We start from the raw sequence: 23266 nt of genomic DNA on the forward strand, positions 1-23266 counted from the left end.
CCCTGTCACCAATCTGATAGTTGCACTCCGCGGAAGACAGTTTCCGGGAGTAAAACCCATAAGGAAGCAGAGGACCCTCTGGTGTTCTACGCTGAGACAGAAGGGCGCCTACTCCCGTCTCAGACGCGTCCACCTCGAGGACAAAAGGCAACCCAGGGTTGGGATGCGACAGAATCGGAGCCGACACAAAGGCGGACTTTAGAGCCTCAAAAGCTCGGATGGCCTCGAGCGGCCAGACCTGGGGATTACTGCCCTTCCTGGTCAGATCCGTGAGAGGCTTGGCTAGCATGGAAAAGTCCCTGATGAACTTCCGATAATAATTGGCGAAGCCCAAAAAGCGCTGCAGGGCACGAAGATCACTGGGCTGGGGCCACTGTAAGACAGCCGAAACCTTCTCAGGATCCATGGAGAACCCCTCAGGGGAAATGATGTAACCTAAGAAGGTTACCTGGGATCGGTGAAATTCGCATTTCTCAAGCTTACCGAACAGCTTGTTCTCTCGTAACCGTTGCAACACTTGTCTGACATCCAGAATGTGGGCCTCCATGGATTCAGAATATACCAAGATGTCATCCAAATAGACCACCACACACTGCTGCAACAGGTCACGGAAAACGTCGTTGATGAATTCCTGGAAGACTGCGGGCGCATTGCACAACCCAAAGGGCAAAACCAAGGATTCATAATGACCGGTCCTGGTGTTAAACGCGGTCTTCCACTCATCGCCCGCATTGATCCTTACCAGGTTATATGCCGCCCTCAGGTCGAGTTTGGTAAAGACCGTGGCCCCTTTGAAGCGATCGAACAGTTCGGAAATCAAGGGTATCGGGTAAGCGTTCTTGATCGTGATGCGATTGAGACCCCTGTAATCGATGCAAGGCCTCAACTCACCGCCCTTCTTTTTCACAAAGAAAAATCCAGCCCCTGCCGGGGACGAGGATTTGCGAATGTGTCCGCGTGAAAGCGCCTCCCTGACGTACTCCTCCATGGCCTCATTCTCTGCTACCGACAGTGGATAGACTTTGCCACGAGGAGGAACGGCACCAGGTTGTAACTCTATGGCACAATCGTATGGGCGGTGCGGAGGTAGGGCAACCGCACGCACCTTATCGAATACATCCCGGTACTCCTCGTATTCAGGAGGCAACAGAGAGTCCGAGGAAGTACACAGCAACTTGACAGGCCCATGGATGCAACTAGCCCCACACTGCGGTGACCACGAGAGGATCTCGGCCGATCTCCAATCGAAAGTCGGATTATGCTTCTGGAGCCAGGGGTACCCCAAGACCACCGAGTAGTGTGGAGACGAAATAACCTGGAGACAGACCGACTCTCTGTGAACGGCACCAATGGCCATCCCCACTGGAAGGGTCTCCTGAGTCACGTGTGGCGGCAGAAGGGGTCTGCCGTCTATCGCCTCAAGAGCCAGTGGGGAACCTCGAGGCTGCAGAGGAATGGAATTGGCGGCAGCGAACACACTATCAATGAACAAACCACCAGCACCAGAGTCCACCAACGCCTGGGTCGTCACCGAGCCCCCGACCCAGGAGAGGACAACAGTAATCAGTGGTTTGTCAACACGGGAAACCGGGGACGAGGAGACTCCACCCAAGATCTGCCCCCGACAGGATCTCAGGTGCGAGCGTTTCCCGGACGGTTCGGGCATGCCAACCGAAAATGCCCACCGAGACCACAGTACATGCATCGGCCCTCGCGTCTCCGGAGTACCCTCTCCCCCTCGGACAGGCGAGCAAACCCCAGCTGCATGGGTTCACCCCCAGACAAGTCATCCCCAGGAGGCGTGGGAGGAGAGGGAGGCACGGGTGGGACAGCAAACGTAGGCGCCAATCTGTTAGAAGACCTCCGCAGGCTCTCCTTAAAGGAAGGTCTCTCCCTGATTCTGGTGTCAATCAAAATCAGGAAAGAAATAAGAGACTCGAGCTCCACTGGTAGGTCCTTAGCTGCAACCTCATCCTTCAAGGCATCCGAGAGACCATGAGAGAAAGCAGCGACCAGAGCCTCATTATTCCAGCCCACCTCTGCTGCCAGGGTACGAAACTCAATGGCGTATTCAGCTACGGATCGTGAACCCTGTCTGATGGACATAAGGAGCTTCGCAGCAGAGGCAGCATGAGCCGGCACCTTCCGAAGAGAAGCAACAAAACCGGAAAACTCGGCAACCACCGGATTGTTGTTCTCCCATAAAGGGCTGGCCCAGGCCAAGGCCTTGTCCGAGAGCAGCGAGATCAAGAAGCCCACCTTTGATCTCTCAGTAGGAAAGGCATGTGGCAGCAACTCGAAATAAATGCCCACCTGGTTAAGGAAACCTCGGCACTGAGTTGGCTCTCCCCCAAAGCGCTGTGGAAGGGGGGCAGAACCGGTCATACCCCGAAACACCGCAGGCGCAGCAACAGGTGTCGGGGTAGACTCTGGCGCAACAACCGGAGCGGCAGTAGGAGCGGGCCCAGGAGCGACAACCGACCCATCGGCAATGGAAGCTAAATGAGCCGTGCGTTCAAGCAGGGTTTGCAACGCCACAGCGAACCGACCCAACAGGTGATCCTGCTGATCAAGTCTGGCAACCAGCGTAGGTAGCGAGGATGGCCCTGTACCGTCAGAATTCATGGCTTGGTCCTAATGTCATGGAACCATGAACCAGACGTACAACAAGAGATAAGTGGAAATAAGAAGGCTTTATTGAAAATCAAGCTGTAAGGCAAAAGTCCAAACGGATGGCTAAACCGAAGCAGGGTCTTGCGAAGCCAGAGGTCAGGAACCAGAAGGGTAGTCAGACGAAGCCTGGATCGGGAACCAGCAGGGTAGTCAGATGAAGCCTGGATCAGGAACCAGCAGGGTAGTCAGACGAAGCCAGGATCAGGAACCAGAAGCAGCAGCAGTCTTAGAAGCATGTGAACACAGGAGGACCAAGCAAGGAACTGAAGCCACAGACCTCCTATATATATATGAGCTAGGCATCCAGCTCCTCCCAGTGGGAAGGAGAAGCCGCAGGGTGGGAGGCTACAAGAAACCCAGAAACCAAGATGGCCGCCAGCACATGTCAAACGAAGGAGAACAGCAAGAAGGTAAGACCATGACAAAGAGGTTAGGGATTAGCTAGGAGGTGACCCTTCCCCTGTCTCTCGCCCAGAGCCTGGTTGGTGGGTTATCTGTGAGTCTGAGTGCACGCCCGCCGTGACATCTGTCCACAGGACAACTTTTGTGTACTCTACAAATTTAGCTTTTGAGGAAGAGTGGCAAGAAAGCCATTTTCGTAAGCAAGCCATAAGAAGTCCCATTTGCCACACGCCATGTAGGGGACACAGCAAATATGTGGAAGAAGGTGCTCTGGTCAGACAAGACCAACGTTGAAGTTTTTGGCCTAAATGCAAAACACTATGTGTGGCGGAAAATGAACACACCGTCCCCACCGTGAAACATGGTGGTGGCAGCAGGGACAGGGTAGCTGGTCAGAGTTGATGGGAGCTAAATGCAGGGCAATCCTGCAGGAAAACCTAGTAGGGGCTACAAAAGACTTGAGACTGGGGCAGAGGTTCACCTTCCAAAATGGCTGTTTGAATAGCCACATAGACTTCAACTCATTATAAAAATGGCCGTGTGATTACTTAAACGGCCATCAAACAGCCATTTTTTCCATTCTAGTGCATAAAGTCTTACTGTAGACAGTTGTCAGACATAATTGTGAAAAGAGGGAAGGGAATGGGGATATCCTGGAACTCACACAGACATAATTTTGTATGTGTTACAGTAGGACACTACAGTGTAGCTGACAATGATGCTGCAAGGTTTGTTCAGCCTCATGGTATAGGTAAAAATGTCAGAATGCTTGACATTATGTCTCAAATAGCAATTCGATGCATTTTATGTGCATTATATTTGAGAAACAGACTTTCATACCTCTGCTAATGTTGATAAGAGTGGCTGTGGGCTTCATTAATTGAAATTCCTCTCGTCCAATCAAATTGTGTGTTTCTGGTGTCAGCCTGACAACCACCATTACAAAGTCAGACTGCTGAAGCAAATCAGCCATGTTACTACAGTATTCAGCTCCGACTTCCGTTTCTTCTTCCACAGTTCTGTTTGAAAATCATAGTAGTACATTTATGTTAGTGCCAGGCACAAAAAATGTTAATCAGGTCACGTTCACAGCCTGCCAGAGTTCACCGGATCAGTCATTGCCGGATTCAACAGATCACCGGCAGATCACTATTGACTATAATGGAATCCGGTGGTGATCCGGCATACATGCAGTGTTTCGGCTGGACAAAAACCTTTGCATGCAGCGGTTTTTGGTCCGACCGAAAGCCGGCATTTGTGCCGGATCCTTTTGCTGCAGATGCAAACAAGACCTAATGGTCCTTACACATATGAATTTGGCTCTGGCATTATGGAGGAATAAGAATAAGCAGGTTTTTATGCTGTGGTTTTCGTGTTGTTTTATTGTGGCGTTTTTTTCTGCACATAGTGTGGCTTACCACTAGTGTTTTTGTCACAGTGTTTTTCCCCTATAGATAAGGTGTTGGAAAAGCGCCCGGAAAAAACTCAAAGACCTACAGCATAATAAATACAAAAACCGCCACCTATTTAAAAAAAATTCCAGGAAAAAAATAAAGCTTGTGTGTCCTGCATTTCATATTCCCCACAGATCTAGAGCTGGCTTTTTTAGAGCAGAAAAATGCTGCAAAAAATTCAAGTGCAAAAAACACCACTGAAAACGCACAAGTGCAGAAAAACACAGCTACAAAACTACTTGTGAAAGAGGTTTTTTTTTTTTCAAAATCGGATCATTTTTATAACTTTTTTGAACAACAAACATTTTATAAATTCCAATCCCCCCCATAAACAATCCCGCCCCACTGTCCATGTAGTAAGAGCTTTCAGATGAACAAGAGACATAAGATACAGTTTAGGGTCCATTCACACGTCCGCAAATGGGTCCTTCTCGTTCCGCAATATCGGGAACGGGTGTGGACCCATTCATTCTCTATGGGGCCGGAAGATGTGCTTCCGGGCCACGGCTCTGCAAAAAAAATAGAACATGTCTTATTCTTGTCCGCAATTGCGGACAAGAATAGGCAGTTCTATGGGGGGTGCCGGCCGGGTGTATTGCGGATGCGCAATACACTACGGACGTGTGAATGGACGCTTACTGAATGCAGTATCCAATATAATTCAAACCGATCCCAGTCAGATTCTACATCTAATGCTGATCAACTCTGTGGATCCGGATCTACCATAAATCTGACTAGGATTTGTGTTGCTAGTATTTTTCCCTTTGTGGTTCGCATTAGGACCATTTATTTTTTTAATCAGTTATCTTTTAATTGAGTTTTATCCATAAACAAATAAAATGCACATCATGTTTACAGGGTCCAAAACAGTTCTGACATAGTAGGATAGAGTACTGACATGATTAACACTTCTGAGTCAACAATTATTGTCAAGTGCAAGTCCACAACTAACTCCCCCCTTCCCCCATGAGACAACCACAGTAACAGCTGGCTGCCAAAAATCAAAGAAGAGGAGAAATAAAAATTCAGGGTTGACTCCCTAAAGATAAGAAGAATGAAGAGGCTCCCCCGGGGTAGCAGCAAGGAGCAGCCATCGGCATATACCCCTAATTGGATGTAGGTGGACACCACGATGTCATAACTTCAGGCTCCCTATTATCATACTACCCCTCAATTATGAATGTATAAGTCCCCTCGTAAGTGCCAACCACGGACTGCAGACATCGGATCCATCAATCCAGGGGCCCCATATAGCCTCAAATTTCAAGAGGCAGTTTCATTTGAGACAGACACCCCTTTCCAGTCTTATAACAGCATTCAGTCGTGCTATATACTCTGCTATAAAAGGAGGCAGTGGTTGTACCCATTTGGCTGCCAGCGTACATGCCTGGTACAACATCTTATTTATTCCTATAATAATAGGCATCTGCAGTTGATCAGATTAAAAAATGCCCAGTAGGCACATTTTAGGATCGAGAGGGAAATCTGCACTATATACTTTATTGATTAGCTGTATACCTCTCTCCAATATTTCTCTTATTGCACAGCAGCTCCATAGCATATGTAACAAGTCAGCCTCTGACTCGCCACATTTTGGGCAACAGGAGTCTCCTCTATATCCAATTTTAAGCAGGAATAGCAGGGTTTTGTACACTCTATGGATCAAAAACAGCTGGAACAGTCTAACAGCTTCACTCAGGGATAGCCTCGGGGTCAATGCCAGCGTCTCCTCCCATTGAGTATCAGTAATACTCCCAACATCCTTTTCCCATTGTGCCTTTACCCTAAGAGGAAAGGCCTTCAGAAACTCACCATGCAATGATGGGTAAATTCTCGAAATAGCTCCCCTCGCAGATCCTACTGCCACCACAGCCTCAAGCGTCTGTAGTGGCGGTAGGATGTAGATTGCAGCGATAGTATTTTGGATTGGGCATCTAATGCGCATCTTAGCTATAGGTACCTTTAGAAATGATTGGAGGGTAGATCAAACTCTGAGCACAATTGCTGAAATTGTTTCAAGAGGCCTTGGGAGTACAATTGTTCAATTTTCCAAATCCCTTTTCGTTCCCATAGGGAAAATCCTTTCAGTTGGGAAAGTTCTCGTAAGACAGGATTGTTCCATATAGGAGACATATTTAGAAGTCCTGAGACACCAAAAAGCACTTTAGCCTTAACCCACACTTTCCTCAGAAGTACCAAAGTTGCGGCAGATCCTAGTTTTGAATCTACTCCCCTTTCCAAGGCCGCAAGGGGCAGAGAGCGTGTCGATGCCCATTCAACTAATCTGCCACTTCTCCCTGTTCTTCCATCCCTTAAAATCCTGCAGCTGAGCAGATAAAAAATATAATAATGGGTTGAACATTGCTAAATCTCCCAATTCCTTGTTTCTTTGCAGGGTTTTATATCTAATTTTACTTCCTTTAGTCTTCCACAGCAAAGAACAAAAAAAATACTTGTTGGGTTTTGTAAAAATATTGCATAGGGATTGTGAGGGAAGGGAGATCTTTTCTTGTCTTATGTCAGCCATCTTAAAAGGTTGAAGTGCTTGTGATTATTTTAAGATAATGTTAAGGTTACATATTTCACATAATTCCTCTTCTGTCTTTTTAATTTTTAAATGTCATTGCAGCCTTAGCTGTCTGCACCTGGTGTCGTTTCCTCTTATAATTTTCCGAGAAACTAGGTTCCTGATTTTTGGTAACCTGATCGCTGCAATTCTGGTTTTCATATTTTCTGCTTCTGTAAGCAAATGTGATCATGACCTTTATGAGACGTGTGTGGGTGGTTTTCTTCCTCCCCAAATCAGTATAAGATATGATAAGATATGTACATTTTGCTTTGAATAAACAGAGACTTGTTTGATCACTGTCTGTCGATCAATCCTCAATGGGTGCCCATTATTAAATTTATGGGCAATGATGATTTGGAACTCAGCATAAATTAGAGTAAGGGGTCTTTGCCCCCACAATTTTTTGGGGCGCCCAAACGTGGGGCTTGACCAGTGAACTCTGACCTTACGGTTCCGGCCGCAACAGGAGGAGATCCGGACTCACAGATACTACAAACAGTGCTGTAAGGTAAGAAGCTTATTCTTACAAAAATATATCGGTGTTTCCTGTGTCTTCACCTGGGTCCGGGACAGTGGGTCTATTGAAGTTTCTCCGACGCTCAAGCCTTTTAAAATGGTAAGAACCTATTTATGCTGAGATATGGACTTTGATTGGTCTTGGTCTTGGGAAAAGTTTGGTTTGGTTATTGGTGTTGTGATTTATGTACTGGTTGTTGTTTGGATTTTGTATCGTATCACAGAAAATGCCCGTAGAGGAAATAGTCAACCGTGGAGTCCTCGGAGAAAGTGTTAAGATACTATAGAGTTTTCCTATCTGTAATATAGTTGATACATTAACAGGAGATTAATGAGGAAGTCACTATAAGGAAGCAGTTTAGGTGATTGTGGAAATGTTGTTTCAACTGTAGATATTTCAGACGTCTGGTAGAGAAATTCTTAACACATAGACATGGGCAATACACAGAGTATACCTGAGGGGTACACATTAGCAAAACAGATAGTTGAAGATTCAGAAGGGAAGCAAGACAAGAAAAAGACACAGAAGATGTTACAGAAGGCGGGTATGAAACATGGTAACTTAGATTCTGAAGTTTGGGAAAGGTTCAAAAGAACACATAGTGGTTGGATGAAGGATAAGGAATGTGAGGAGGTTGTGGAATGTTGGTGTCGGGCAGCAGAGAAAGTGACGAATGGAGAAATGGCCAAATGTAACATTTGGAGGAAATTTGTATTATGACACAAGTGTAAAACATGACAATGACAGTGAGACAGAAAATAAAAATATGTCCGCCCCCTTCAGTTCCCCCACCGTCATATTGTGGGACGATGGATAGACCAGGCTGGACATGTACAATGTGTATAAACCAGAATCTTGACTGGACGGAAACTTGTAGAGTATGTGGGGCACCCTGACCTAGACTGCGTACAGGACTCTATCCTGTCATCATACACACCGGATTCACCCCACAAGTCCCTCCACCTCCACCAGGCACCACCACCCGGTGGTCAAGTCCAATATGTGCAACAGCCATGGAGTCCTAAGGACAAAATGGGACTTTTAGGTAGAATTCCTGACCCATTGACAAGACCTATGCCTGCCCACTGTATGTTACAACAGATACAAGCCACATATAAGGCAACATTGGCTGACTTAAATTACTTAGTGGCCTTAAAAATGGGAGAATCACCATATGACCCTCTAAAAGAACAGTTACTGGCTGAAAGGGTAAAAACTGACCAGTCCTCATGGTCTGACTGGAAAAAACTGACATAGAATATTGCAGAATCATTGGTAGATGGGCCAGGACAAAGGAAGATGACAGTGCCCGTAGTTTAAAATACATAATACAGGAGACTAAAGAAGACTTGTGGCATTTGAGTCTAGACTACCAACAGTGTGGACTGACATGGGTTGGGATACCACTGGACCTATGGGACAGAAGTTACTGACATCTGCTTTCATGGAGGGACTGAGATCTGCCCTCCAGACAAAACTGAAGGTATGTAAACCTGAATGAAAGGTGACAGCACTACCTCAGTTCCTGTTGCTAAGGGTTTGGAACTAGACATGTCCACTACCAAATCCTCAAAAATCAATATGGTACAAGGACAACAGAGACCATGGTCTGGTCAACAAGGACAGACCAGACAGAGGAGGGGTGACTTCAGATGTTACAATTGTGGCAAACCTGGTCACATATGCAGAAATTGCCGGTTACCCGCTCAAGGACAACAGGTAAACTCACAGAACCAGGGTTCAGTGCACACGCCTGGTCCGGTGACCTCACAATAGGAAGCCGGCAACCCTGTGTCCTTATCTGCCATGGCTGCAGCAGCCGTGGGCTGCCAAATTGAGATACCAGTCCAGGTAGGCAACCAATAGGTTCCTTTCTTAATAACCATGGGGGCAGCCAGGACAGTGATCAATCCTGATTATATTAAGCCATGGCAGATAAGCACACAGTGTGTCCCCACTTCAGGGTTCACAGGGGAAGTAGTCTTCATCCCAGAGACCATACCTATGGAGTTAAAGATCAAAGACACAGTGGTGACTCAGTTTTTAGTCAAAGAAAATATCCCATTCAATTTGTTGGGTACTGACGTCCTGCAGGCACTGGGGGCTCATATTCACTTTAATGAGGGTGGTACCACACATGTAGATATTGACAACCCCGATGATGTTTTAACCCGGGCTCTAGCTTTACACCTGGAGCCGGACCAAACATCCTGTGTGGTACAATTGGAGCAGGACCTGCAGCCAGTCCCCGACAAATTGTGGGCAAAGGGTAAAACTGATATTGGCAGATTAGATGTCACTCCTTTCATGGTACATTTAAAACCAGGATGTACACCACCCCAAGTCCGTCAGTATCCCTTGAGTCATGCACAAGAACAATCTGTGGTCACTCAGATTGACAGTATGTTCAAATAGGGGTCCTGCTGGTGACTAATTCTCCCGCAAACACCCCCCTGTTTCCGGTCAAAAAGAAAGCAGTAAAAGGCCAGCCTGTGACTTATAGGATGGTGCATGACTTACGGGAAGTCAATAAGGTTACTGTCCTGCAGACTCCAATTGTCCCGAACACCTTGTTGTCACAGGTCACTTCGAGGGCATCGTGTTATACTGTCATTGACCTTGCAAATGCATTTTTCAGTGTCCCGATCCACGTGACATGTCAATGTCTTTTTGCATTCACATTTAGGGTAAACAGTATACATGGAAGGTATTGCTGCAGGGAGCTCAAAACTCGCCCACCATGTATACTCAAGCCCTCCAATCAGTCCTAACAGGTTGGCGGGTTCCTGATCAGGTTGTTTTGTTACAATATGTTGATGATTTATTGTTATGTGCTCTTGACTATGACACTTGTAAAAATGCATCTCTGTCACCATTGATTATTCTGTCAGAAAATGGGTGTAAGTATTCCAAAGACAAGCTGCAGTTTTTCCAATCCTGTGTCACTTTCCTCGGTCACCGTTTGTCAGAAGGTGCCCGGCACCTCACCGAGGAATGAAGACAGGCTGTGAAGGACATTCTACTCCCTCAGGGGCCGAAGCCTCTCAGAATGTTTTTGGGACTGGTGTCCTATTGTAGACCTTGGATCCGGAATGCATCCGTGTTGATGCAACCCCTTTATGACTGCTTGGCTCTGACCCTTTTTCAATCCGCGTCCCTGCAGAGGATTCTTTTTACTCACTCAAACTGGCAATCCTGTCAGCACTGGCACTGGGCATACCAGACTATGACCAGCCTTTTAACCTGCTTTGCTCAGAACTGAGTGGCCATAGTACCTCAGTCCTGACCCAGAAACATGGGGTCAGACAAAGGCTGATTGCCTATTTCTCTGCCAGATTAGTTCCAGTCTCACGCGGTGCCCCCTCCTGTGTCAGGGCGGTCGCGGAAGTGCAGCTGATGGTGGAAAAAGCTTCTGAAGTTGTACTTGACTATCTCCTGGTGGTACAGACCCCTCATGACATCCAAGGTATCCTAAGACAGGTGCAACCAAAGCACATATCCATGGCACTCCAACTATGGTTGCAATGTTCTTTACTCATGCCTGAGTCCATTACTTTCAAGAGATGTACTACTCTGAATCCTGCAACTCTCCTACCAATTTCGGATTCAGAAATGGGGGAAGGGGGTACAGACCCTCTTTTACAAAAATTACAAGATACTGATGAACATGATTTGTGTCCAGTTAATGCGACAAGAAACTTCAGACTTTTCACATGTACATGATCAACCCATACCTAATCCTGATTTTGAGTTTTTTTTGTAGATGGCAGCAGATACATGGGTGAGGATGGCCGATTTCATACTGGCTATGCAGTGGTCACGCAACATGAGGTAGTACTGGCTGAACCACTCCCTCCTCACATGTCAGCACAGGAGGCTGAGTTGAAGGCAATCTCTGAAGCATGTAAAATGGCACAAGGAAACGAGCAAATATTTTTACAGACTCCAGGTACAGGTTTGGTATTGCACATGATTATGGCCCTATTTGGAGAGCCAGGGACTTCCTTACCTCTGCAGGTCAACCTATAAAGAACAAAGACTCAGTGTTTGAACTAATTAACTCACTACTGCTTCCAGAGGAAGTAGCCATTGTCAAGGTTAAAGCATATACCAGACAACAAACCCGTGAGGCTAGGGGCAACAACAGGGCAGATGGAGCTGCAAAAGAGGCAGCAATGAAGCCTTGGAAACCCAAGGTAATCCCTGTTGGTGACCTGGAGCCTCTCCACATGTCTGAAGATGTGTTGATTAAACTGTCTGCACAGCCAGATGAAGGAGAAAAGACCTACAGGACTCAGAGAGGACCAGTGCCTAATGGGCACGGACCCTAGGAAGTGTCATGAAAAATATGCCTACCCAGAGCCCTTTATCCTATGATGGCACAGAAGGCCCACGGGCCCACACACCAAGCAAAGGGTCCTATGGTGAGCACGGTACTGAAGAGATGGGTCGCACCTGGTTTCTCCACTATTGCCAGTAGATTTGAACACGTCTGTATGATCTGTGCTCTAAACAACCCCAGAGAGGTAGTTAAGACACCTAAGAAACATACACCTAGGCCATTTTACCCATTCCAGAGACTGCAAATAGACTATATACAGTTACCGAAGGTAGGAACATACGAATATGTGCTTGTGTGTGTTGATCTCTTTTCAGGATGGCCGGAGGCTTACCCTGTATCTACTGCAAATGCCAAGATACTGCAAAGAAACTGGTCAGTGAACTTGTGTGCAGGTATGGAGTTCCTGAAGTGATAGAATCAGACAGAGGAAGCCATTTCACAGGGAAGGTGATGAGGGAGGTGTTGGGAACCTTGGGGGTCACTCAGGCCTTTCACACGGTCTATCACCCACAGTCCAGTGGCCATGTGGAGAGACTGAACGGCACTATTAAATTAAAAATCCAGAAGGCTATGAAGGAAACCGGGAAGCCCTGGACAGAGTGCCTCTTGTCTGGTTCTGTACCTAAACTGGGGCTGTATTTTCCTCAACAGTTGCAGCTCCAGACTGACAGCATGGTCCGTTACATGAAGGCCCTCACCCGCAGGTTGGAGCACAATCATAAACAAGTGTTTGCTTCCATTCCAGATCCAGACTCGGTGGAAAGGATGCACCCCCTGGTGCCTGGTGAGTGGGTTGTCATAAAAAGGCACACGAGAAAGACATTTGAGCCCAGATTTGATGGTCCCTTACAAGTTTTGTTAAAGGGGTTCTGCACTTTCAATTAATTGATGATCTATCCTCTGGATAGATCATCAGCTTCTGATCGGCGGGGGTCCGACACCCGGGACCCCCGCCGATCAGCTGTTTGAGAAGGCAGCGGCGCTCCAGCAGCGCCGCGGCCTTCTCACTGTTTACCGTCGGGCCGCCCGCCCACTGACGTCACGACTTGTATCAACTAGAGTAGGCGCGGCTAAGCTCTGTTCACTTGAATGGAGCTTAGCCGCGCCCACTCTAGTTGATACAAGTCGTGACGTCAGTGGGCGGGAGGCCCGGCGGTAAACAGTGAGGAGGCCGCGGCACTGCTGGAGCGCCGCTGCCTTCTCAAACAGCTGATCGGCGGGGGTCCCGGGTGTCGGACCCCCGCCGATCAGAAGCTGATGATCTATCCAGAGGATACCGTAGATCATCAGTTAATTGAAAGTGCAGAACCCCTTTAAAGAATGAGACTGCTGTAAAAGTTCATGGAAAACCCAACTGGATACACGCTTCTCACTGCAAGAAAGTCTTGTGCTTAAAAGCCATGTTTTATTATGCTGAAAAACAGTTGTTATATCAAAAGCATAGTATTGAGGATGTGCGGTCCAGATTCACTCTTACTTGTTATATTTATTCAAACAGTAGTACAAGTAGTGCTAATTATACTAGTCATTTACATTATAATCAAGCTTATGTGTATCAATATAGTTTGTAAAAAGAAGAAGAAACAATATCGAGATTATTGAGAGTATCTGTGGTACTATTTCTCCCATGGAAAGGATCCCAAAGGCCAGAATAGGATTAGCTTGTTCTGAAGTACTTCTGGGCGGTGACAGTCCACTGATGTCTCAAAGATGGAGGGTCCATCTTGAATATTTGTATCACTGCTTGTTGTTGTAATTTTGCTTGTAATAGTGGTATATTGTATTCTGCCATGTATTAGAAGACTGCTTGAAAAGACTGTAGACAGAAGTAACTTTTTACCAATTCTGTAGTGAGACCATGGATGAGCTTGGAACCCTGGTTCAACTAAACTTTGCACGGCTGCCAGCAGATGTACATTTCATCCATGAGGTGAGACATCTGGAATACGTCGGGCCAGATCTTATGGGCTCACCATTGTCTCAAATGGGGGAAATGTGAGGGATAGGAGATCTTTTCTTGTCTTATGTCAGCCATCTTAACCTCTTCAGGACAGAGGGCATATAGGTCCGCCCTGATTCCCTGGTACTTAAGGACACAGGGCGTACGGGTACGTCTTGTGTATTTCCGATCACTGGCGGGTGGTGATCGGAACCCGGTGCCTGCTTAAATCATTGAGCAGGCACCTTGGCTAAATGCGCGGGGGGGTCCCATGAACCCCCCCGTGTGGGTTTGCGGTTTTACCTGTGGTTTGCGACGGCGATCGGCAGTGCCATCGGGTCCCCATGCGGCTGTAGGGGGGACCCGATGGCATGGAAGGCAACGCGATGCCTAAGGAAGGCATCACGCTGCCTTCCGGTGATGAGCCTGTGAGATCCAGCCCCCTGGATCTCACAGGCCGGAAGCTGTATGAGTAATACACACAGTATTACTCATACAGCCAATGCATTCCAATACAGAAGTATTGGAATGCATTGTAAAGGATTAGACCCCCAAAAGTTCAAGTCCCAAAGTGGGACAAAAAAAAGTGAAAAAAAAGTTGAAAAAATAAAGTTTGCCCCCCAAAAATTAAAATTTTCAAGTAAAAATAAACAAAAAACGTAATTTTCCCCAAATAAAGTAAAAAAATATTGGTAGAAAATAGGGTGGGGTATACATATTAGGTATCGCCGCATCCGTATCGACCGGCTCTATAAACATATCACATGACTTAACCCCTCAGATGAACACCGTAAAAAATAAAAACTGTGCTAAATAAACCATTTTTTGTCACCTTACCTCACAAAAAGTGCAACAGCAAGCGAACAAAAAGGCATTTGCCCACCAAAATAGTACCAATCTAACCGTCACCTCATCCCGCAAAAAATGAGCCCCTACCTGAGACAATCGCCCAAAAATTAAAAAAAACTATGGCTCAGAATATGGAGACACTAAAACATCATTTTTTTTGTTTTAAAAAAGCTTTTATTGTGTAAAACTTACATAAATAAAACAAAAGTATACATATTGGGTATCACCCTGTCCGTATCGACCAGCTCTATAAAAATATCACATGACCTAACCCCTCAGATGAACACCGTAAAAAAAAACGGTGCTAAATAAACAATTTTTTGTCACCTTACATCACAAAACGTGTAATAGCAAGCGATCAAAAAGTCATATGCACCCCAAAATAGTGCCAATAAAACCATCATCTCACCCCGCAAAAATCATACCCTACCCAAGGTAATTGCCCAAAAACTGAAAAAATTATGGCTCTCAGACTATGGAAACACTAAAACATGATTTTTTTTTTGCTTCAAAAATAAAATCATTGTGTAAAACTTACATAAATTTAAAAAAGTATACATATTAGTTATCGCCGCAAGTAAAAATAAACAAAAACGTAATTTTCCCTAAATAAAGTAAAAAAAATATTGGTAGAAAATGGGGGGGGGGGGGGGAGTATACATATTATGTTGATACCTAAAACATGATTATTATTTTTTTGCTTCAAAAATCAAATCATTGTGTAAAACTTACATAAATTAAAAAAAGTATACATACTATTTATCGCCGCATCCGTGACAACCTGGTCTATAAAATATCACATGATCTAATCTGTCAGATGAATGTTGTAAATAACAAAAAATTAAAACGGTGCCAAAACAGCTATTTCTTGTTACCTTGCCTCACAAAAAGTGTAATATAGAGCAACCAAAAATCATATGTACCCTAAACTAGTACCAACAATACTGCCACCCTATCCCATAGTTTCTAAAATGGGGTCACTTTTTTGGAGTTTCTACTCTAGGGGTGCATCAGGGGGGCTTCAAATGGGACATGGTGTCAAATAAACCAGTCCAGCAAAATCTGCCTTCCAAAAACCTTATGGCATTCCTTTCCTTCTGCGCCCTTCCGTGTGCCTGTACAGCAGTTTACCACCACATATGGTGTGTTTCTGTAAACTACAGAATCAGGGCGATAAATATTCCGTTTTGTTTGGCTGTTAACCCTTGCTTTTGTTAGTGGGAAAAAAGGATTAAAATGGAAAATTTGCCCAAAAATTTAAATTCTGAAATTTCATCTCCATTTGCCAATAACTTTTGTGGAACACCTAAAGGGTTAACGACATTTGTAAAATCTGTTTTGAATACCTTAAGGGGTGTAGTTTCTTAGATGGGGTCACTTTTATGGAGTTTCTACTCTAGGGTTGCATCAGGGGGGCTTCAAATGGGACATGGTGTCAAAAGAAACAGTCCAGAAAAATCTGCCTTACAAAACCGTATGGCTTTCCTTTCCTTCTGCGGCCTGCCGTGTGCCCATACAGTAGTTTACGACCACATATGGGGTGTTTCTGTAAACTAAAAAATCAGGGCCATAAATATTGAGTTTTGTTTGGCTGTTAACCCTTGCTTTGTAAAAGTAAAAAAAAATAATTAAAATGGAAAATCTGCCAAAAAAGTGAAATTTTGAAATTGCATCTCTATTTTCCATTCATTCTTGTGGAACACCTAAAGGGTTAACGATGTTTGTAAAATCAGTTTTGAATACCTTGAGGGGTGTAGCATTTTTGGGTGGTTTCTATTATGTAAGCCTCACAAAGTTGTTTTTTGAAAATTTCTGTGAAATTTCAATATTTACTTCTAAACTTCTAAGCCTTGTGACGTCCCCCGAAAATAAAATGTCATTCCCAAAATGATCATAACATGAAGTACACATATGGGAAATGTAAAGCAATAACTATTTTTGTAGTTATTACTATGTATTATAGAAGTAGAGAAATTGAAACCTGGAAATTTGCAAATTTTTCACAATTTTTGGAAACTTTTGTATTTTTTTTATAAATAAGTGATTTTTTTTTTAACTCCATTTTACCAGTGTCATGAAGTACAATATATGACGAAAAAACTGTCTCAGAATGGCCTGGCTAAGTAAAAGCGTTTTAAAGTTATCACCACTTAAAGTGACACTGGTCAGATTTGCAGAAAATGGCCTGGTCCTTAAGGTGAAATAAGGCTGTGTCCTGAAGGGGTTAAAAGGTTGAGGACAAGAGATCTTTCCTTGTCTTATGTCAGCCATCTTAAAAGGTTGAAGTGCTTGTGATCATTTTAAGATATTGGTTACATATTTCACATACTTCCTCTTCTGTCTTTTTCATTTTTAAATGTCATTGCAGTTTTAGCTGTCTGCACCTGATGTCGTTTCCTCTTATAATTTTCCGAGAAACTAGGTACCTAATTTGTGGTTAAGCTGGTTGTTTTATATTTTCTGCTTCTGTAAGCAAATGTGATCATGACCTTTATGAGACGTGTGTGGGTGGTTTTCTTCCTCCCCCACATCAGTATAATATTATGTACATTTTGCTTTGAATAAACAGAGACTTGTTTGATCACCGAGTGTCGGTCAATCAATCCTCAATGGGTACCCATTACTAAATCTATGGGCAATGATGATTTGGAACTCAGCATAAATTAGAGTAAGGGGTCTTTGCCCCCACAGGGATCCATACCGGTGAGTTAAGAAGTAAATATAGGAGTAGAGACGGTGGCAACTTATGCCAGGAAGCAGCTTTAAGCTTAAACTTAGCCAATAGCAGCACTACATGGTCTTGTATGTATCTATGTGGATTAATAGATACCTCAACACCCAGATATTTAAAGGATGGTATGGCAACTTATGCCAGGAAGCAGCTTTAAGCTTAAACTTAGCCAATAGCAGCACTACATGGTCTTGTATGTATCTATGTGGATTAATAGATACCTCAACACCCAGATATTTAAAGGATGGTATGAAGAAGACAAAGACTCTGTGGAGGCAGGGACAACGGCAGTATCACTGACTTGCTCCAATTAATAAGCAACCCAGATTACTTGCCAAATTCAGAAATCAGAGATATGATAGGGTCTATTGATGAGGCCAAATCTCCTACATATAGCAGCACATCCCCTTTTAAAGCCAGCTATTAGTGGTGTAGTCCTGTGCAGACACGCTGGAGGCTCTATGGCAATGGCAAAAAAAAGAAGGGACAGAGGACAGCCTTGCCTTGTCCCCCTCTCTAAGGCCAGTGCCGGGGACAAAATGTTAAATGTTCTTTCAACAAGCCCTTGGCTTCCTTCCAGCTAGCTGCATTTTCCGGTGACGGACATTCAATATATTTACAATCTGTGGACAAAACCTATTGGAGAGCTCCACTGTCAGAGCCTTGCTTTTGCTCTTGTGCACACTAATACTTTTGATATATAATCCTCTCACATATGCCTTCATTGCGTCCCATACCATGGGTCAAGATGAAGACCCTATATTGTGACTGAAAGAGTCTACAATGGCACTAGAAACTGTACTATCCGTGTCCACTAGATGGAGCCAGAATGGGTTAAGACGCCATAGGGGCCTTGGACCTTGCCCCAAATTCCCTAGGCGCAGCTGTATCAGAACCAGGGAATGTTCAGAGATGCTGCAGGGAAGGTAGGTGACCTCCTGAGTTATAGCTATTAAGGATGGAGATCCAATCACCAGGTCTATTCTGGACCGCAAGTTATGTGAGGAGGAGTAGCACGAGTACTGCCGCTCCCCCTGATACATAACCCTCCATAGGTCATATAAATTAATCAATATCCATCAGCAACCTAGCCAGTGAGGTAGGGGAGGTACCAGGGCCACGGGCAGCTGAATCAAACTTATCTAGGAACCTGTCCTAATACATATTAAAGTCTCCTACCAACAGAATAGGTACATTAGGGCATTTAGCTGTGAATGCTAGAATTCTTTTCAGAATCTCACTAGAATACGGCGGGGAGATGTACACTGCCACCAATATCCGGTTAAAGTGGAGTATGGAGCCTTTAACACATACAAACCGTCCCTTACTATCAATACAGGTATCTCTAGCAACAAAGGGGAGAGTTCTATGTACCAGGATACTAACTCCCCGTGCATGTGTGCAGCAGGTAGAGTGAAACTCATGCGCCATCCACGCCTTATGAATCAGATGGGTTTTGTCGAGAGTAAGATGTGTTTCAGAAAGACAGAGTATTGCCGATTGGTGTGTTTGCAAAGCGTGAAAGACAGCATGCCATTTAGAGGTCTAGCCTAATCCCTGCACATTCCAAGCAATAATCTTAACCCAACATCAAACCATCTCCAGAAAAGAACTAGCCCAATGCTGCTTACCCCGAGAGAGCCATTGCACAGCCCAAAGTGAAACATATATAGTGTCTTGTCTGCCCCCCCAAACCCACCAGTCCCACCCAAATAATAACCTGCTAACAAAACAGACATTTCTCCATGCATTGGAGAAGCTGGGGTAAAAGAAATTCCTGATCCCTGAATGTACATTGTACATACAGACTAACAGAAATAGCATAGTATATGCTCTAACAGTGCTACTATGGCATTGGGACCTGGCACAACTCAATGTTGTGACTTGCCGCGGTACAGAATAAGGCTACTTTCACATCAGCGTTTTTGCAGGATCCATCATGGATCTGCAAAAACCCTTCCGTCGCGATAATACAACCGCCTGCATCAGTTATCAACGGATTCGGTTGTATTATCTATGACCCCTTCACGACCAGTGCCGTAATAGTACGGCGCTGACCGAGTCTTTAAAGATGGCATCTGCTCCTGAGCGCTGCGGGTGCCATAGCCGCGGTTGGCCTCCTGCTTCTTATAGCAAACACCCACGGCTCATGTCCGCAATCGGCAGTAATGCCGATCGCGGATATTTAACCCCTCAGGTGCAGTGGTCAATCCTGATCACGGCATCTGAGCGCACTGAAAACCGAAAACGTGCGCTTCCGCTGGTGTCCCGTCTCCCCCGTGCGGCGATGGGAGGAGCCGGAGCTTGTGTGCAGCAGCCCCTTTCTTTGTAAATGACAGGAGGCTGCTGCATAGCATTTCCTATGGCGCCCTTGCCTGTAATAGGGCTCCATAGGAAACAAGCAATTTTCTCAGACTCCAATGCTAGTGCATTGGAGTCTGAGAATAGCAATCTAATGATTGCATGCTATAGTTCCCTATGGGAACTATAAAAAAAAGTGTAAAAAAAATAAATAAATTTAAATCACCCTCCTTTCTCCAAAATAAAAAAAAAACAAAAAAAAATACACATCATGGGTGTCGGGATGTGCGAAAATGGCCATAGTATAAAAATATATTCCCCATACGGCAAACAGCAAAACGGAAAAAAGCGTCCAAATGGCCAATTCGCCGTTTTTGGTCGCTCGATTTTCTACAAAAAATGTAATAAAAATTGATCAAAAAGTCATACACACCCCAGAATGGTATCAATGAAAAGTTCAGATCGCCCCGCAAAAAATGAGCCCCGTACAGCTCCGTTCACATAATTACTAAAAATTTATAGGGGTCAAAATATGTCGACAAAAAAATAAAACTGATTCTTCCCACTTTTTTATTTTTTTATCATTATCAAAACGCAAGAAAAACTATACATACAATGTATCGCTGGATTCGTACTGACCTGTAGAATAAAAGTAACTGGTCAGTTTTATCGTACATTGAACTTTGTAAATAAAATTTAAAAAAAACGTAAAACTGTTGTGGAATTGTTTTTCTTTTGCAATTTCACCCCATTTGGAATTTTTTTCCCGCTTTCCACTCCATCATATGCAATATTAAATGATGGCGTTGGAAAGTACAACTTGTCCCGCAGAAATCAAGCCCTCATATGGCTATGTGAACAGACAAATAAAAAAGTTATAGGGAGCGCAAAACGAAAATGTAAATGTAAAAAAAAAAAACTCTGTGGGTGAAAGGGTTCAAATAACCAAGATGGATCCGTCATGGAACACCATTGAAAGTCAATGGGGGACAGATCCATTTTCTTTTGTGTCAGAGAAAACGGATTGGTCCCCATTGACTTACATTGTGGGTCATGACAGATCCGTCTTGCTCTCCACCACATCGCGGACAGAAAAACAATGCTTGCAGCGTTGGACGCACCAGAATTCATTCCGTTTAGTTTAGATTTGTCCCCATTGACAATGAATGAGGACAAAACAGAAGCGTTTTCCCCCCGCTATTGAGATGCTATGATGGATCTCAATAGCGGAAAGGGAAAGCGCAGATGTGAAAGTAGTCTAAGGCTCCATTCACACGTCCGTAATGTGTTATGCAGATCCACGGATCGGTGGATCCGCAAAACACAGACACGGCAATGTGCATTCCGCATTTTGCGGACCACACATCGCCGGCACTAATAGAATATGCCTATTCTTGTTCTATTTTTTTCGGGAACAGAAATGCGGACCCGGAAGTGCGGGTCCACATTTCCGGAGCAGGGTCCGCAATTCCGTTCCGAAAAATGTGGAACGAAATTGGGAACTGGTATGTAACCAGCTAACCCGCAAAGTATTGGACCCAGCGTAAATATCACATAGAGTCCACACTGTCCTCAAGTATTGCCAAGCAGATCCTTCTCATGGGAGTCTAGCCACTAGCACACTGCTGTTGGATTATCAAACATATGCGTCGTATCTCCTGCCACCACACTCGGTCGTCTTTTGACATCTAGGAAGTGTGCTCTTCTATTTTGTACATCTGCAGAAAAATCAGGAAACAAGGATACACGATTGCCATTTATAGTAAGATCTGCACAGTCTCTTGCGCCTCTCAAAATCGCATCCTGATCTCTAAAATGCATAACTTTGAGTAGAAGAGGTTTCGGCGGCGCAAATAGGGGAGATAGTGTGTGTCTCTCTCTCTCTCTCTCTCTCTCTTTCAATTTGTTTAGCCAGCCAGATCTCCATAAAAGTAACAGCATCAGCTCCTTCTGCATGTTCAGGCACACCAATTATTCGGACATTGTTATGTCTCAGTCTATTCTCAAGATCATCAGATTTAGATATAAGGAGGGAGACGTTATGTATTTCACACTGAAGGTCTCTTTTTACAGGCGGTACCTGATCTTCCATTGTACTTAGTCGGCCCTCCATCTCACCAATCCGCTCATTCACTTGCATCATGTCTTGTCTGATAAGTAGAATGTCCTCCTTGAGACCCCCATATGCGTGTTTAACGAGGTAAGCGCCATGTTGCACTGCGCCACCGCCGCGAAGACATCATTGATGTTGGGTTCTATCTCAGGAGCAGCTCCCATGTCCAGCACTGTACCGACCTCCGTCCCTGTGAGGGGTATGGGGCAAGGGCAGTTATTCCCAGTGGCGTCTTTAAGTTCAGATGCCTTGTCCACCTCCAGATCTGGGACGCTTGCTGAGAGTGTCGAAGAGCGGGCAAACTTTTCTTGCCGCGCAGCCACTTCCGACATCTTCGCAGCTTGCGCGGCCCCATGTTGTTTGGTTGGCAAAGCAAGGCCGCATTCCTTCCCCTCCTTTTCTTTGGACTTTTGGTGCATCATATTGCCGCTGACAGGTACTGGGTCGCAGGGGGAGCAGTTCCCCACGGGCTAGTTGTAAGTTGTCCAATAAAACAGCAGGTAAACGGAGAATATACAGGAGACTTAGCCAGAAGCTCCACACTATGCGTCTGCTTACATGCCCGCTCAGGCCATGCCCACCGCATTAGGACCATTTTTACTAGTATTCTTCTAAGTCCTAAAAGCCTTAGGCTGAGTTCATACTTCAGATATTTGGTCAGTTATTTCTATTAGTTATTGTGAGCTAAAATCAGGTACGGATCAAACATACAGAACAGGTGCAAATCTTTCCATTATACCTTGTCACTGACTGGGCTCCACCACTGGTTTTGGCTCACAATAACTGATAGAAATAACTGACCAAATAACTTAAGTGTGAACCAGGGGCGGACTAGGAACTTAAAGTGGCCCTGGAAAAAAAAACTGTAATAGGCCCCATGTTGTAGATGAGTCCAAATTGACAGAACGCGGGGAACATAAGTAGGAAGGGACAAGATAAGCCACAAGTAAGCAGGGACAAAAGAAACAAGTGGGGCCAGCAATATTTTAGTACAATGCCATGGTGCAGCACAATATCACCAGGATGATGATACAGTTGAATTCAGGAGGGCACCTGCAGATGCTGGCCACATACATAAGTATCTGATGCACCTAGCATTAATTAATGCTGAGAGCATCACGGTGTCATGTACCTGGCCAGTGGCCATGAGGAGGGCTTGGGTGGCCCCCTGGGCATCGGCCTACCGGGAAACATAGCCTTACTTGGTCGTCACATGCTGTCACAACCTGTTGGCAGTAGTGTGAAAAACTCAAACCTGTGGTACCATATGTACACAGAACCTAATGAAATTAATTAAATGAAAAAATAAATGGAAAATACTGAACTAGGCTAAGTTAGTTAGTCTAGACCAGTGTTCCTCAACTCCAGTCCTCAGG

At 44.9% G+C, this 23266-nt stretch overlaps 1 protein-coding gene across 1 annotated transcript in view; it reads right to left on the minus strand.

The window, feature by feature from the left end:
- The window catches only part of LOC122938580 (glyoxylate/hydroxypyruvate reductase B-like), a 47385-nt gene that overhangs the window by 11818 nt on the left and 12301 nt on the right, over window positions 1–23266 (minus strand). The window contains exon 4 of the mRNA XM_044294178.1: window positions 3916–4094. Within this exon, the coding sequence (XP_044150113.1) occupies window positions 3916–4094 (179 nt within the window). The remainder of the gene's footprint in view (window positions 1–3915; window positions 4095–23266) is intronic.

The sequence above is a fragment of the Bufo gargarizans genome, chromosome 5 (assembly GCF_014858855.1).
Source record: "Bufo gargarizans isolate SCDJY-AF-19 chromosome 5, ASM1485885v1, whole genome shotgun sequence".
NCBI lineage: Eukaryota > Metazoa > Chordata > Amphibia > Anura > Bufonidae > Bufo > Bufo gargarizans.